General features: G+C 36.1%; 1 protein-coding gene across 1 annotated transcript in view; it reads left to right on the top strand.

The window, feature by feature from the left end:
• KHDRBS2 (KH RNA binding domain containing, signal transduction associated 2) overlaps nucleotides 1-17,383 on the top strand; it is a 328,648-nt gene that overhangs the window by 70,910 nt on the left and 240,355 nt on the right. Inside the window, exon 2 of the mRNA XM_005153183.3 lies at nucleotides 421-548. Coding sequence (XP_005153240.2) covers nucleotides 421-548 — 128 coding nt within the window. The remainder of the gene's footprint in view (nucleotides 1-420; nucleotides 549-17,383) is intronic.

The raw sequence follows: 17,383 nt of genomic DNA, 5'->3' as shown, positions 1-17,383 counted from the left end.
TTTAAAAGTCTTTTTAAAGTCTTTTGAGACTTTTAAAAGACTTTTAAGTCTTTTAGACTTTAAAAGATGGATGGAATCGTAAGTTTAATCTTGTCCTGCTCCCACTGAGATCATTTGGTGTCCCTGCCCATGGCAGAGGGGTTGGAACTAGATGATCTTAAGGCCCTTTCCAACCCTAACTATTGTATGATTCGCCTTCAGTTTCAGCTGAAGAATTAGATGAGGAGTATGACCTGTGGACTGTCACCAGTGCTGAGAGGCAGTGTTGACAGTCCAGATTTACCAAGACAACAGTGCATGTCACATGAGTGCAAGCATCACAGATATGCAGAGCAGAGTCTGCATTATCGTGTATAAGTTTAAAGTTTCTGACAATGACATATACCTTGTCACTGATTTCTCTCTTTTAATATTTTTCAGAAATTGAAAAATTTCAGGGTTCTGAAGGCAAGAAGGAAGATGAAGAAAAGAAATACCTTGATGTTATCAGCAACAAAAACATAAAGCTGTCAGAAAGAGTTCTGATCCCTGTCAAACAATATCCTAAGGTACTGTAAATATAGTCTTAACACAAGTTTAATCTTTCTTAATAGAGCAATAAAAGTCATACGCTTAACCGTTTTATCGACTCTTAGCATGCAGGCTTCATGATACTAAAAATAAACAAACTAGAAATGAAGCTCCTCTGTGAATTTACCTGTTATTGTCTATTACATGTTCTAATTTCTGTTTCAGGGCCTTTCGAAAAGCTATTGAAGTGAATGACAGTATTTTTTTATTTCAAGTAGGTTTTGGAGCTGGTCTTTAGGTTAGGCAAGCTGTTGAAATGTTTTCTCGTAGTTGCTTTTTTCACATCTACCATCATTTTAGGACATGAAAGTCCAGTTATCTAAAATCGTATTCTACTAGAATAAAGAGAAAATGCTTAAAAAACTCTGAAAAGTCAACGTCTTCCTTGTACAGGAGTTGAGGGAATTTCTCTGATGAATTAAGTTTTAAAATAAAGTAGCAAGATTACTGCAAGCCATGACTTTTGACAGTGCATGTCCCTGTATATAAAATTTAAATATCTTTCCACCTTGTAATTTCTTCATACTTTGTTCTTGTCATTGGTGTGTACGAGGATTAAAGAAAGCAGTTTTTGTTATTGCAGAAGAGCCCCAAATTCAGCGGCTTCTTTGAAGTTTAAATATTTATTTTACATGAAAGACAAAAATGTTGGTTTTGGTTTGCATTTGTTTATTTTTCTATTTTTTTTTTTAATGTACAGTGTTGTGTTTTACCTGAACAGTTATTTGGTTAGTATTCAAGCTGAAATAGTAAACTTCTCAGTTTGTCTCCAGAGTATTTTCTTTTTACTGATTTATTATCACAATATTTGGTTCACCATTAGCTTTTCAACTTTTTGCTTTATACTTTCGTCAGGAGCAATAACTTACAATGGGCACAAAACCTATCAAACAAAATGAAATGTGTAAAAAACTGAGATTCAGTGATTCTATCTGATATTTACCTCCTAACTAGTGAATATACAACTGAGATAATGTAATTATCCAAATGGTGAAGACCTAGAAATGCACACAGTGCTATGAGCAATTAAGTTTTTTGCTGCATAGCCTGAGGTTCTTTGACTAGATTTATGGTATTTTGTGTAAATGTTGTAGGTGACTTGAAGCTCTTAGTAAGCGTGTAATAGGACTGTAACTTTATAACATCAGTGTGGTAATTATTCAGAATACTGTTTCATGAAGATAGTAGAATGAAAGACAAACCATTTAAAAGACAAATGCAATAATATATACAATATAGTGCCTGAATACAATTAGATTAACCTTCATTTACTTTAATGAGCTTGTTATATTAATGAGTAGTAAAAGATATAAAGCATTTCTACAGATTTTGAATAGTGAAGGGGAAAAAAAAGTCAGTGCAGTGGAAATGCAGTACTCATTCAGTAATTCAAAATGCACTCTTGGAACATTTCTGTAGCTGATATGCTAGCAGTATTTTCTGTGCTTTGCATGGAATTATTCCCAGAACTGCGGGTGTCCTGCTACCATCTAGTAACCATCCTGCAAGAACTGCATTTGCCATTTGTATCAAACTGCCGGTTGCTGTGGTCTAGTGTCTTGTCTTTTCTTGATAAATTATGTAAATTAGGATAATCAAAACCAGTACACAGTGGTGCTTCATATTGTTTTATAAAAAATAAAAATGTAGAAATTTGGTTGAACACTCTCCCCCCCCCCCCCCCACTTAATTGTATATATTTAGCAGAATATGGTAATAAGAGCAGTAGAACAGACCTGTAGTTATAAACAGCTAAGAGAATTCCTGTATGATTTCACCTGAGAGGCATTTATTTTTTAAAAAGCTGTAGTTTGTGAGGTGCCCCGTCCATGGCAGGGGGTTGGAACTAGATGATCTTAAGGTCCTTTCCAACCCTGACTATTCTATGATTCATTGATTCTATTTTAAATTATTCATTGATTGTTTGCTGTAAGTTTTTTTTTTTGCTGGTGCTGGGGGAGCCAGGTTCTGTAAATCTGAAGAAAGTGTCCAGGAGTAGAAAATTATGGAAAAAAATTCTGACCAGTGAAATAAAAAAATAATTTGTGTGTTTTACAGACTCTCTGTTTAGGAATGAGACTAATCCTTTAAATACATTTGCTCTTATTTTAACTGCATGTAGAAACACAGATTGCTCCAAAGGAACCTGAGGCCTAACGGTTTATTACAGCCTTAATGGTAGATCCCTTCAATGACAACTGTAGAGTCAGAAGCCGAATTTTATGTTTTGAACAAGAGTTAACTGAACACAAAAGGCTTCTCGTGTCTAAATAGCTCTTGAAGTTGCAGATAAGTATTAAAGTCTCTACTCAAGTGCTTGTAGTCTTATTTCTGAAATTGCTGATGCAGACAACAGGAAAGTAAAATCAAAGTCTGTGATTAGCAACAGCTGTCTTATGTTACCAGCTTTGTTAAAGATAGAGGCCTCTCCTCTTCGGTAAAATAAAGATATAAAAGGAGGTAAGGGCATTAGTTGACAATTCAGCAATGATGTTTTCTGAGATTAATTATTTTAAATCTCAGCAGCCTAAGTAAAAACAGCATCTCATTTACAGACACTCCTCTAGTTGCAGCAGATCTTTTTAATGTCCTCAGAACTTCTTCTGAAACACTGATGCAGTGTCTTGTGCTTCTTGGTGCTTTCTCCTTTCCCATAGTGCCATTTTATTTTTTTTTTTCACTTTCATTTGTATGTGAATTCCACCCAAGGTAAACTAACAGAAATGCTCAGACTGTTTGTTACAGACTCTTCTGTTTTTTAGCTTTTTTACCTGTTCAGTTTGAAATTTGCATAAAAATACCTGGGGCTTGTTCATAAAGATTTTGCCATTTATCAGTTACGTGTTGTATTTCAAGTACATCAAATGTGGGAAAAGAGTGGATTATGAAAGAAGAAAAATGAAGTCTGAAATTATCTTGTTGAAAAACAGAATTCATAATGTAGAGGCTTGGTAGACAACTTTGTTGTTTGCGTGTAATACCTAACTATCAGAGAATCAGTTGCTGTATGGGCTTAAGGTCAAAACACAAACACAAGTATCACTTACACCTTCAGGTATTGTCATGATTTTATCTTCTTTCCCTAGGAAAACTTGAATTTTCAGTAAGCATTTTCTCTTCATATGAATTACAAAAAAAAGAGTTATTTTTGTTTGATTCATTACCTCCTCAGCTCCCAAGCCCACTATTTGTTCAAGATGAAGGAATTCAAGTAATTTTCAATATATAGAATTAGTGATTTATTTCCAGCTGTTCTTTCTGGAAATTAAATTAATATTTTGTTAAATCTGAGTTTGGGTATTTCTTTTCCTTCTGATATGTCAACAGGTAAATTAGTCTAAATCTAATGGAGTTAAAATAACACACATTTAGAGCCAAAGTGTTGAATATTTAGTTTTATGGCAATTTACATTCAAGATAAAGAATTTCCAGTTTTGTCAAATTTCAATTACATAGAAATTGCACATTCTGGGAAAAAAGACCCCAAACAACCAAAACAACCAACCAGACAAAAACCCAACCAAAACAACAAACTGCAGTTAATTAATGAAGAAAATTTTCCAAGTTATCACTTACTGAGTTGGAGGTGATGACACCTGCAGATAATGAACTCTCTTTTTTTTCAGTGAGAGACAGAAATCAGTGCAATGTCTTCTGAGCAAAAGATGATGATTAATATTTTTCTAATTATATGATTATTGAATATAGATTTGTCTATAAATAAAAGAGGATGTGATCATATAAATATTAAATACAAATAATTATGTAAGTATAATGTAAATGAAATTAATTACAATTTGCTGCTAGAGTGAATCATAAAGTTACAGAATTTTAAAACAAAATCTCAGCTTAAGTACAGGATTATATTTCATTTTTTTCCCTCTACTGGTTTGTCAGATAATGAAAACTATTAAAATATAAAATATTGGAAGCATGTGAATCCGTGGATAAAGAACTGGCTGGATGGCCACATGCAAAGAGTTGTGGTCAATGGCTCAGTGTCCGGCTGGAGACCAGTAATGAGTGGTGTCCCTCAGGGATCGGTGTTGGGACCAGTCTTGTTTAACATCTTTGTTGGTGGCATGGACAATGGGATTGAGTGTGCCCTCAGCGAGTTTGCTGATGACACCAAGCTGTGTGGTTCCGTTGATACACTGGAGGGAAGGAATGCCATCCAGAGGGACCTCGACATGCTTATGAGGTGGGCTGATGCCAGCCTTATGAAGTTTAACCATGCCAAGTGCAAGGTCCTACACCTGGGTTGGAGCAATCCCAGGCACAGCTACAGGTTGGGAAGAGAAGAGATTGAGAGCAGCCCTGCGGAGAAGGACTTGGGGGTGTTTGTTGTTGAGAAACTGAACATGAGCCGGTTTCAGTGTGCGCTTACAGCCCAGAAAGCCAACTGTATCCTGGGCTGCATCAAAAGGAGCGTGACCAGCAGGTTGAAGGAGGTGATCCTGCCCCTCTACTCTGCTCTCGTGAGACCCACTTGAAGTATTGTGTGCAGTTCTGGTGTCCTCAACATAAAAAGGACATGGAACTGTTGGAACAAGTGCAGAGGAGGGCCACGAGGATGATGGGGGGACTGAAGCACCTCCCTTATGAAGACAGGCTGAGGAAGTTGGGTCTGTTCAGCCTGGAGAAGATAAGACTGTGTGGAGACCTCATAGCATCCTTCCAGTATCTGAAGGGGGCCTATAGGGATGCTGGTGAGGGACTCTTCATTAGGGTTTGTAGTGACAGGACAAGGGCTAACAGGTTAAAACTTAAACAGGTGAAGTTTAGATTGGATATAAAGAAGAAATTCTTTCCTGTGTTGTTGGTGAGGTACTGGAATGAGTTGCCCAGGGAAGTTGTAAATGCTCCATCCCTGGCAGTGTTCAAGGCCAGGTTGGATGAAGCCTTGGGTGATATGGTCTAGTGTGAGGTGTCCCTGCTCATGGCAGGGGAGTTGGAACTAGATGATCTTAAAGTCCTTTTCAACCCTAACTATTTTATGATTCTATGTGCTGCTAACTTCCAAGACTTTGTAGGGGTGACAAAGATGAAAAGCAGGTTGATTCTTCTTTATGTCCTCCATGATGTAGAGTTGCTAACAGTGAGGCACTGTGTCTTCAGAGGATGCAGTATAATTAAGTCTTTTCCCTGCACAAAGGCTCAGCTGATAGGCAGTAACAGCCTCATCCATAAGTATAGTTTGGCTGCAGCTGATCTCCCTAACGACTGCTGGCTTCCTCCTGGATGTTTACGTACCAATTTTTTGGGGGGAAAAAAGAAAAATGATAGAATCCAGCCTCTTACCTTTTGAAAGGCTGACAGTGTTTTAGAGTATGTGTTGTTGGGGAAGAAACTTAATGTTGATGAATACTGTAAATTAAGTTAAATTCCAGGTTCTTGATATTATTTGTTTCCCCATCTCATGACAGCTCCTTGAATGATGAATGACTTGACTGAATTCATCTTTCTCAGTCATTGTAAAACTGGTTATGTTGTATATAGCATGTCAGGTTGGAGGCACTGCACTTGAAATGAAATTTATTTGTTCAACTAAAATCTCATAAGGTTATTTTAATCTCTGTGATATGTTAAAAGAGAAATTATAGGTGATTTTAACAGCAAAATACTATATTTTTTTTCATATACCTTACACCCCAGAGTGAATCTCTCCACTAAAGTATGCTTACAGTGCATTTGAAACAAATTTTATATGAAATAAGTATTTGTAAGAGAACTGTTTTTGTTACTTTCCCTCTTTCTAATAAACAACTGACTGACTACAGAACAGGGATTTTTACCTACCTTACTAGTATTTTTGCTTCCCATGCAAGAGAACAAAAGTCTTTACACTTGAATTATCCTAAATTTAGACTGATGCCAAACTAAGTCTAAATATTATATGCCTGTTCTGTTTTTCAGCTGATTTTTTTTAAGTCTGAATGATGGACTGATAGAAGGCACAAAATATTAATTTTGATAAAGTGTACTGCACTGAACCTGATGCTGTGAATAGTAGGTTAAATAATGTTTTCTCGCATATCTTGAATTACATCTACCGCTATCAGTTCTGAACATGCATCTTTGTGACAAATGACCACTTTTTATTTTACAAATTTATGGGAGTGTTCAAACTTCCTTTTTAATTAAGGCCATTTTAATTTTCATATTCAAGTGTAATTGTCACCCATAATCTCTGATCCACACAACACCAGGAATAATAGCAGCAAAAACTCGTTTATGTTCTGTGTTTAATCTGGAATGTAATAGTATTTAATCTCTAGTTTCTAGAGCCTCTGACATGCAGAAAATGATTACAGAAAATTTACATAAAGTGTTTTTTTACTTAAGGTTCAGAAAAATCTCTTGCAAAATACTTCAATAAAATTGATGAAGTGAAAGTGGTAAAAGTGATGAAAGACCTAATTAAGCAGCTCAGATATTAGAAAAAGTATCTTTAAATTGTATACTATTTCATTGCTGCTTAATACCAAATTTCCTATTAATCTATATTTTCCATCCTGATAATTAATTTTATTTCAAATACACTAGTAGAAATATTTCAAAATTCAAGTTTAGTTTTTCAGTATTCTCGACTTCCTTGCTACAAATAAATAGATGTTTGTAGATGTATTTGCTTTAAATCACTTCTGTATGAACTACTCAACTGGTTCTGAATATTGATAATCAGGTGTGTGTGCGCTTAAGCAAAAGGTGTAAAAGCAGTCATCTTAATTTTTCTTTTTCTCAGTGTCTTCCTGTATTCCAACTGAAGAGACAAGCAAAACCACTCAAACCTGAAAACCTCATTTTGCTTATCTGAAATTTTCTTACAAGTTACATGATTCTGCTATTCAGTACAGTTTTTCAGTATTTCCAACTGTACCCAGAACCCAAAATACATGTGTATCTTCTGTCCTGCATTTAATGACAGCAAGTATTTGGAAAATTCAGACAAATACTTTAGCTGTACTTTCTGTAAAATACGTACATAAAACATCACACATGCATTTTTCTTTTCTGACTTATTTAGAACCTGACTTTTCATCCATCATGCACTTACGTTTCTCATCAAGAGATGAACCCTGCCTCCAGTGTTTTCTGGGCCTGTGCCAATCTTGCAGAACTCTTGAGTGGGTACAGAACGTAACTTGGTTTTAATTGGTCCCCGTTTTTGTTAATGATTTATTTGTTTTCATAACACTGCTGTTGAAATCAGCTCCCACAACATGAGTTAACCTCTTTGTCATGCTGAGAGATTTTGCTCAGACCTCTTCAGAAATTGCTTCATAAAATTGTTCCTGACTGCAGAGAGTAACATGTATTCCAGGTAATATTGTAGAGATTTGCTTCTCTCTTTCATGTAAGCTTGACAGCTGTAGAAATCCTTAGCAATGTAATTAAAACATTGGCAACATAATTAAAAGCAAGTAGCACAAAAAAATATTCCCAACATCAAAGGACCTTTCCCCCCCTCCCCTTTTGTTCTAAATTTTTTTTAAGATTTTTCATGGGGTATCTTTATTTATGTGTGCATATATATAGTTCAGCCTCAAGTGTTTACTGTTTTCTTCCTTTAACTCATACTTAAAAATGGGCACTAAATTGCCACTGTGTGATTTACACGAAGTTACTCTGTGCTATTCTGGTGGAATACAGTAAGGCCTTGCATATTTCAATCTAGGCTTTCCGGCTAGTTAAAATTTTAACATTTCATATTGCACACCACTCAAAGTCCAAAACTGAGTGGGAGACATCATTTATACTCAACATGCTCAATACCTAAACTGGTCTTGCTCCAAGGAGTTGACAGGCTGGAAAGCATAACGTAACTAGGAAATGAGACATGTAAAAAGATCAGCAAGAGAGCAATGGTAGCTGATAGCAGCAGTGTCAAATGCATACAAATCCTAGCTACTCATCACTGAGAACGTTGGTTGTGTCTCTCGTTTTCTAAGCCACCAAAACTCTTGTATTCCTTTCTGTTCTCCTTTTGTTACTATGTTGTGCAATCCTATAAGAGTAGCTAACTCCCATAGAACAGGGTTATAAACCACTCAAATGAGGGCTACATAATATAAATGCTGGCACTAACAGAATTCTAGAGACAGGAGTGGTGTCACAGTTATTAGTTTAACACTAGTACAGATCACATTTTAGTATTCTTCCAGCCTCTGTGAGAAGAGGTAGTTTATTTCTTTCAGGCATAATTACATTTGTCACATGTTTGGAGATTGCAAAAATCGTACTTGCATAAAAAGATAAAATGACTTTCAGAGCATTTAACATCATGTTGTTTGTAATATCATTAGAGGGAAGAGATGATGGGGGAAGTAGAAGACAGAGCTTTCTACTTTTTAGATCATTTCTCTTCTGTTCCCATTTGTAAAAGATTTTTATTTCAAAAGATTCTATGGGATATTGTGAACAGAAAATGTGTTATCCTGTAGATATACCTGAGGGATGAAATGTAGGGAAGAGGGAATCTCTACAAATCCACCCATGATTGTTCCCTCAATGGAGAGAGAAAATTAGTTGTTTTTTTTTCATGGGAAGTGGTTACCAAAACACTCCATATCTCTTCAAGGCTCCAGCTTGCAAACCAAATACATGGATTCCAGTTGTATCTGTAGGGCCAGAGCTAGGTGCGCGTCAGCGTTCCACAGTGCTGAATTTATCCACTTAGTAAGCAGGTTAACACCATCTGCTCAAAAGTGGGAGGACCAATGTTTTCTTCATATTCAAGATGAAGGATACATAGGCTGGGAAAGGAATGATGATAGGGCAATCAATGTGTCCATCTGCTGCCAGTTTAAAATTATTACCTGCATGCCCATGTCCAGTGTTAATTCTCCAAATACAAGAAGGACAGAGACAAACTGGGTTCAGTGGAAGGCTGCCAAGATCATAAGGGGCTCGAGCACTTGACTTGTGTAGAGAGGCTGAGGTAGCTGGCTGAACAAGTCAGGAGAAGAGCTGGCTGCAGGGGGTGAAAGAGGAGCCTCCCTAGTTTCTGGGGGGAGGATGTGAGGAGACTCTTCACAGTGGTGTGTGGTGGGAGGATAGGAGACAGCAGACGTATCTTGAAACAAGAAATGTGCAGATTGGGTGAAAGAAACTTCATCAGCATGTGGCCAGTGAAGTTGCAGAGCAGGTTGCCTAGAGAGACTGTACAGATAGAAGACCTTCAAATCGTATTTGACTGCAGCCACTTAAAACATAACAACTGTCTTTAAATCAGCTTGTTGGGTTTTCTTGATAGGTTTTTACTTTTTCTCCCTCTAGTAATCCAGTGGCAATAGTTCAGAGTTCACTAGGGGTTTGCCAACTGCCAACTAGTGGGCTGAGTAGCTCAGATTAGCTTTAGTGCTTTTGTATCTTCATTGTTAGCAGTAATTAGTGAATTTAAAGGTAATTCATGTAAGGCCAAAAGTGCCTTTAGCTGTTGCATATTTAGAAATGCCTTTAATTTAGTCCAGGATAATGTTACTATGGTTTCAGTCTATATAGAGACCCTATGTATGATCCAAAGAAATCAAGAAAGGGAAAAAAAAGAAATCTTTGCTTTCTCCTACTATCAAAAAGTAGCATTCATATTAGAGAGAGGAATTAATAACAGTTATACCAGTTTAAGAAAAGCCTTGTTATATAAGTGGTTGCGGAAGCTTGGTTACTTTCATGTAACAGCTGGCAAGAGAAGACTGCCAAACAAATCACTTTCCATAGCAGATACTCAGTGCAGTGAAAAAACAAGACTATTTTTAAATAATATATGATTTTTTAATTTCCATTTCTGATGTATTAGGAGTACTGTAATCTCAAAATACCTATTTAGTCAGCCAAGAAAATGAATGCTAATAACATGAGGCATCTATGCATGTGAGATTTTTACTGCAAATGGGATCATAAGGGATGAATTAACTGTTCCACAGAGTAAGATGGTTGTGTTTGGGGAAAGGAGATCTGGGAGGAATTTTTGAGATAACAGTTTGCCTTCGAATTTATCGCTGAGCAAAGTGATCAGTCCTTAAAATACTTTGGAAACTGAAAGATTCTGCAAATGCCCTTTCTGCTTGTCAAGTTTGACTGAAGGTTGTGTTAAAACAACAGCGGAACGAGTCCCTTCAGTCAGAGAGGGAAGGAAAAGGAGAGAAGGTATTCTCCTAGAAAGCATTCCATCTCAGCTATGTCCCTGCATCCTCCCAAATCCACATGTCTGCAGATTGTATGATGCAGAATTTTAGAGGGAAGTAGTCAGGAAAAGAGCACTTTTTGTTTTGTTTTTGTTTTGTTTTACTGAGCTACTTTCCTTGGTTGTAGATGATTTGAGTTAAAATGCTACCTAGACTAGAAGCTTACTTAGAGAATAATAGGCTCTTCCAGGGAGATTGAGTTCATGCTAAATGTTCATATGTAAATAGGTTTTCTAAAAGCACTGTTTTGTCATCTTTGGCTAGAAAGCAGACAAGTGTAGTTGCCACAGCCACCTAGAAAACTAGCTTATTCATATATAGTGCTATCCTGTACCAACAAAAAGAATTCACACTAGACCGTATGTAACATTAAGCTTTAATGACAAAAGATTGTTTTTTCTAAAGGAAATATGCCCTTACATTTTTACTGTAAAACCAAATATCCTTGTATCAAGAAAGCTGGGTCACTGTCAGATCCCCTGTCTTATTCCCAAAGAGATAAATATATATATAAATATGGCTTTTTCTTGTGACAATGAAAAAAAATCAGTTTTGCTTACAGACTGGTTTACTGATCTAGGATGATGGGGATGCACTGATCAGGTGTAGAAAGGACTATCTCATGCATTTAAGAAAGGCATATGAGCAGTATTGCAACTGCTACAATGAAGGCTTGGAACAGACTTAAGAGGGTTGTAGAGATCTTTAAATCAAGTTACTGTATTGTTGCACCAGCAGCACTCATACTTGGTCTCGGTTTTTTCTGTCACTGTTAACTTCAGCAGTCATGGAATATCCTTTAGTACTCTGGCAATAGTGACTTCAATGTTGCTAAGGATCAAGCTGCAGTTTCAGACAGTTTGGTTTGTTTTTTTTTTTCCAATGTAGTAGTTTAACTGCTGTGTGATGCCATTGTAAGGGTAGTAAACAGACATAGATGTATGAACTAAAAGATGTATATAATAAAATTCTGGAAGTTATTTTGAGCCCTAACCGCTGCTTCTTCATCTTACAGAGTAGTGTTGTTCTGTTCACTGTGATTTGATAGATACAAAAATGCAAAATGTGTAGTGTCATGGGTATGTGTCCATGTCCCAGTTCTTTACATTATGCTCTTAAATTTAGCTTTTATGGCTCTGACAGACACATCTCATCCAGTACACAGTACATTCATGACAGATATGGCTTGGGTATGGCATCTGCAAAATAGACACCATTTCTCACAGGAGAGCAAGGCGGGGCTGTTTTGAAGTACTCCTAGCAACAATAGGAAGTTTTTTTCTGTATATCTGAGATTCTCTTGCCAGCTGACCATAATCATATTCCCTGCATGCATCATGCATTGCTGCTTTTTGTTTTTACAGGGAGTGATTACAGTGATAACAATTTTTACTCATGCTTGGATAAGTAGCCTACAGGAACTTTTTTCTCATCATGTTTAAAATATATGATGCTTAAGAAGAAATAGTAACATAGTAGGCATCTGTTTGTAAATAAAGACTGTATTTATGTCGTATGCTGAAGAAACAAATCAGGAGACCTTTATGACAAAAAAAAATTTGTTTTGGGGGGTTGGGTGGTCAAAATGAGATCTCTCTTGAAATAGTAGTTTGAAGTGACATTAGAAAAAATTCTTATGTATTGGTATAACAGGTTGAGAATAATGGCATATTAAGAATTCAATGGTGGCATTGCAAAGACGTGTATATATTTTAGATGTTCAAATGCTCTATGTAGTTTTACTGAAGGCAGTGGGAGTATTCTTAGGATGCATAAAAATAGATTTTTTTTTCTAGAATAAAGACTTTAAAAGCAAGGAAAGGAAAATGAAAAAGTAATGTTGTGGAGTCTGCTGTGCTTCAGAAATATCTGCACAAAACTGCTTTCCTGAAATAATGCACATGAAGTTACTGTTCAAGCTTATCATGAACATATTTTCTTCATCAGTTAATTTCAACCTGGAAATAAATAACTGTAGCAGCAAGACCTTTATTCTCCTATTGCAAGTAACGTCAAATCTGTTGAAAAATACAGTCTGTAGCATGAATGAGTAAATCACAAATATTTCTTCAGTTAATATGCCGTGTCTCATTTTCGGAATGTCTACACCATACTTTTATAACTAGGAAAATAGAAAGAAAACAGGCTATTTCAGTCTGGTACTATAGCTGTATATAACAGGTGTGTCAAATACCAGATACTCTCTTTAGGGCTTGAATGCTGAAAATATATAAAATTCGATTCACTAACGTACAACTTCACTTTTACATTACTTGATTTTATGGCCTCTGGAGTCTATTAATTATTTAAGAAATGGGCTTTTCAGCCAGCACGGTGTCTTACAACAAAAACCAGCAAGTGTGGGACTCAGGAGATGTTGTAATTTACCTATTATCTGTCCCTTTTTTAATTTTAGGCAGTTTTCAATTAAAATATTTCCATAACAGTCATTATTACTCTGATGTATAACTTACAGGGAGATGAGGTACCCTTGTTTTGGTGTGCTGGTCATCTTTTTACTGGATGGAAGGAGGAATAGTCTCTTGAAATGCATAGAAGAATAGCAGTAAAACCGCTAGGAATTATTATCAGCTTACTTTGCAGTAAGTCTTAAAGGAAAAGAGTGTCCTGGTCTTAAATTACAAGTAAATTTCTCAGTCTAGTGAGAGGAGGTTTGAAAGGATAATGGGGAAACAAAAAAGTTATTGTGCCATTTTTCTTCCCAGGGTACAGAAGGCCAGTGGTTATTTTGAAGCTTCGAGGATTTTTCTGGGGGGAGTGTGGTTAGAAGATGTAGTAGATTGTTATTACTATGTTATTCTGGCATCCAGTGTATTTGTCAAGTTTTAATTGAAGTTTAATTGAAATTTCTAACACATGGAGTTTAAGGTCATCATTTGACATAAATCTTGTGTTAATTTGAAAAACAGTGAAAAGTGGTTGTTATTGTATCCATCTGTAGCAGTGTAAAGCAATTTTACTAGGCTTTGGAATAAATACATCTAAGATGATACACATTTTTCAGCTGAATCTGACATCTAACTTCATGAATAAAAAAGACCCTATTAATCATGAGGTGATAGAGTCATATACGTTGTATTTATCATTCTTGTAAGGAGTGTGAGTTGTCTCTTGTTAATGTTTGAGAAAATGCATAGTAATTGTATAAAACAAATAAGTCAAAAAAGTATGTTTAACTTGTACAGAAGCTTAAATGTTGGTCTCTGACTTTCATGTTGATACTTCACAAATAATAGTGTGCGGAAGTGATAAATGTAATTTCTTAATGCATAGTTGAGTAGTATGCATATGTGAATAATAGTTAATTCCATGGCCTGAAAACAATTTAAGGTAACTGTGTATACTTGATGTAATTACCAGATGTGCTCATGCAAACTACAGAAGGTAGGCAAGGAAACTGCAGGGAGGATATGGAAATAGTATTTTCAGATAATCTGTGATAGTATAAATGATCAATAGTTCAGTATCACAGTATTTGTTCCCTGGAAGGGGTCTGGTACCACTTAGCTTGGAGCACAAGACTGGATATTTATTGAAATACTATTTTTTTATCTATACCAGGTGATCTTGTGAGAAATACAGAATCTTTATATCTGGGTCAGACTTTCAAATACGAGCTTATTTATGTAACCCTTGAAGCAAGCAGGAGCCATGACTACCAGACTACCATTCTGATAGGCAGCTGAAATAATTTATTATTTCAGTTGATTTGTAATAATTTTACTGCCTTTTTAACAAAACCTAATGGATTAGGAATCCTACTTTGTGCACTTTGTCCAACCTTTTGTACATTTGTATGCATAACTGTTGGAGATTCCTGAATGGTTTTCCTCTGTCTTTAGATCTTTCATGCCTTTCTTGAAGGAAGGGAAGGATTCAAATCCTACTCGTAATGATGAGTTGATTGCATAAATGACTTCATAGTGTAAGAAAATTTCTTTTCTCCTCCCATGTTTCGCATATCTTCTTCCATCATTTTCCGTCAAAATTTCATTCAGTGCATTGTACTGATAGAGTTTTTCTCTAAGTATTGGAAACAATCTTAGAACAAATACTGAAAATATGGATCTTGTGTTACTAAGCTGAACAGTCTACCCAAAGTCAGAGATTCACAGGCTGGACTCTTGACTGAACTTTGAAGGAACAGGGAACATTTAAACAGGTAGCTATAAGTGTTTAACAAACTAGTGAAATGCATCGTTAAATCTTACAGAGCTTGGATTTAGCTTATTTTTTAAAGCTTCTCATCTCTTTTCATCATGTCCTCTTTAATGATTATTGTAATGTTTGGATTTAGCTGCTTTTTTAAAGCTTCCCAACTCTTTTCAAGGTGTTATCTCTAATGATATTGTTCATACTGTTGGGTTCTGCAAAAAGAAGAGTAGTAATGCTTTACTGCTAGTCCATCTTTCTTTTCTTACAAACATTTGTCAGTGTCTTTTTCTTTCTTAAATGTGTAACAGGACATTCTTGAAAATTGCATTCCATAAAATGGATGGGCTTTAAACTTTGTAGATGACAAGGTGTGCAAATATCAAAATCATTTGCTACTTATCTTTTTAATTATTTTAAAATATCTGTAAGCAAGCCTTTTTTATTGTAGAAGTAGTCTTCCTAACTCCAGTTTAATATTAATACACACTATAACTTAAGAGTCATCAATATGTATGACAATGTGGCAGACTTCAGCTTTTAGAACTGAAAGCAGATTTAGTGCAAAATGGAGAGCTAAAATGAGATACAACAGAGCTGGCAACATCATTTCCATGATCTTTTTGAAATATTTCTTACAGTTTTTCGAATTATTGTGTTTTTCTGAAAGCTTCTGTTTTCTTATGCATCGTCTGCCATGGTTTTTAGGTCTTGGTCTTTTCTACTAGGGCTTAAGTCTATCACAGTATTTTGCTGACTGTTTTGTGCCCTTTTGTGTGCTGAATAAATAGATGTTTTCTGGGTTACCATATATATAAGCCTGTGTTTCAACTCAGTGATCCACAGTGTCCTCCTCAGTTCTGTGTGACTATGAACAATGCCCACATATTTTCATTTCATGGGTTAGGGAAATCTGGAACTGAAAATTGTAAACCACCTTTCTTCTCAGCTAAGCTCATCACTATATTTGTGTGGATCCAGCTGTAATCATCAGATACAAAGGGAAGTGGCTGTAAGGTAGCACATATGAGGTGGTCACACCTCTGCATCTGTGTGGAACAGCAGTACGTCTTCATCTGGCATTGGCCTCTGCTAATACCAGTTATTTGCCTGGTAGGACATTAGCTATGAAGACAATTTTTGAGGGCATAAACTAGAATTCAGCAGGAGCAGATATTATAAATTATATATTGAGTAATACATAATAAATTACTTTTTACCAGCTGTCCTGAGTTACAGGCTGTGCAAACCAAAGCAGCAGTCATCCTCCCAGTGATACAAGTAGCTGAGAGTTAACCACTGCAAGTCTCTCCCTCGCTTTACAAACCTTTCTGTACTCTTGCTTAGCATTCCTTTGTGCATTTCTGTCTGATAGCTGCTTGCTGATACTCTTGCTGGAAAACAGCTACAATGAGAATGTATGACTGGTTTTCCATCTGTAAGCTGGCTATAGGTAGGTGTCTGCTGAAGTTTTAGGTGCCTAAATTGATCTTATAAATAACTGTCTATTGGTTTAGAGGGATTTCATTCCCTGCTTCCTCTGGCATGTTTGAAAATCTCACAAGACACATTCCTGTACCTGTGCATGGCAAATTAGGTGTGCGAAATGCAGAATCTTAAAGCTGTTCCTTGCATGTGAAGTTCCAAGTCATTAGTGGATGCAGTCCAAGTGATATAAAGGACCCTATTTTTCTCTTGGCTTCTTGCTAGTTGTAAAACTTCACAGAAGCTAGGCTGCATAAGGGGTGTTGCCCTTACTTTCTGTATTCATTTTGTAGCTGACACCTGATCATGTGTTTCTTTTTTTCTGGCTTTTTGTTGGTTGTCATTCATACACTCTTCGTCTTTCCACCTGTTTCAGACAGACCGGTTTATCTCTCTGTAATACGTCACAAGTCTTTTCTGCTTTTCCTTAACAGGAGATGATATTGATTCTTTTCCATATATATTATTCTGTCCTGACTATATCTATATTTAGCATTTCTGTGTGTGATCTACATATGGACACCTTCATTCTTCTCAGGTACACTTTTCTTTCTGTGGAAATGAAAAAAATAAAAATTGATTTTTTAGTTTAACACTTCAATAATGCATTGTACCAGGAAGGAGAAATGCCATTTCAGGGATTCTTATGAATAGGGGCTAATATTGGAGGTTCTGCAGGTGATTTTATATCTAGCTACATGTGGTAAATTACAGAGGACAGGATTTCTTAATCCATGGATATAGCTGTGCGTTTATGAATATACTGATTGTCATACAACATTTTTTTTTTCTTCTGACTCTGCTCCAGTGTTCCTCACTACAGTATTTTATTCATCCTCTGTTAAGGAACTGTATTTCTAATTTTCAGGAGCACTGTCCATTCAACTCTTTAGTAGGCTCCTGTATGCTGGCATCACTGGGTTTGCCATTCTCAGATCTCTGAGAGGTGTATATGTTCTTTCCTTCTG

Source organism: Melopsittacus undulatus, chromosome 3 (assembly GCF_012275295.1).
Source record: "Melopsittacus undulatus isolate bMelUnd1 chromosome 3, bMelUnd1.mat.Z, whole genome shotgun sequence".
Lineage (NCBI taxonomy): Eukaryota > Metazoa > Chordata > Aves > Psittaciformes > Psittaculidae > Melopsittacus > Melopsittacus undulatus.
The sequence above is the reverse complement of the archived record's forward strand: the minus strand, read 5'-3'. Positions and strand labels throughout refer to the sequence as shown.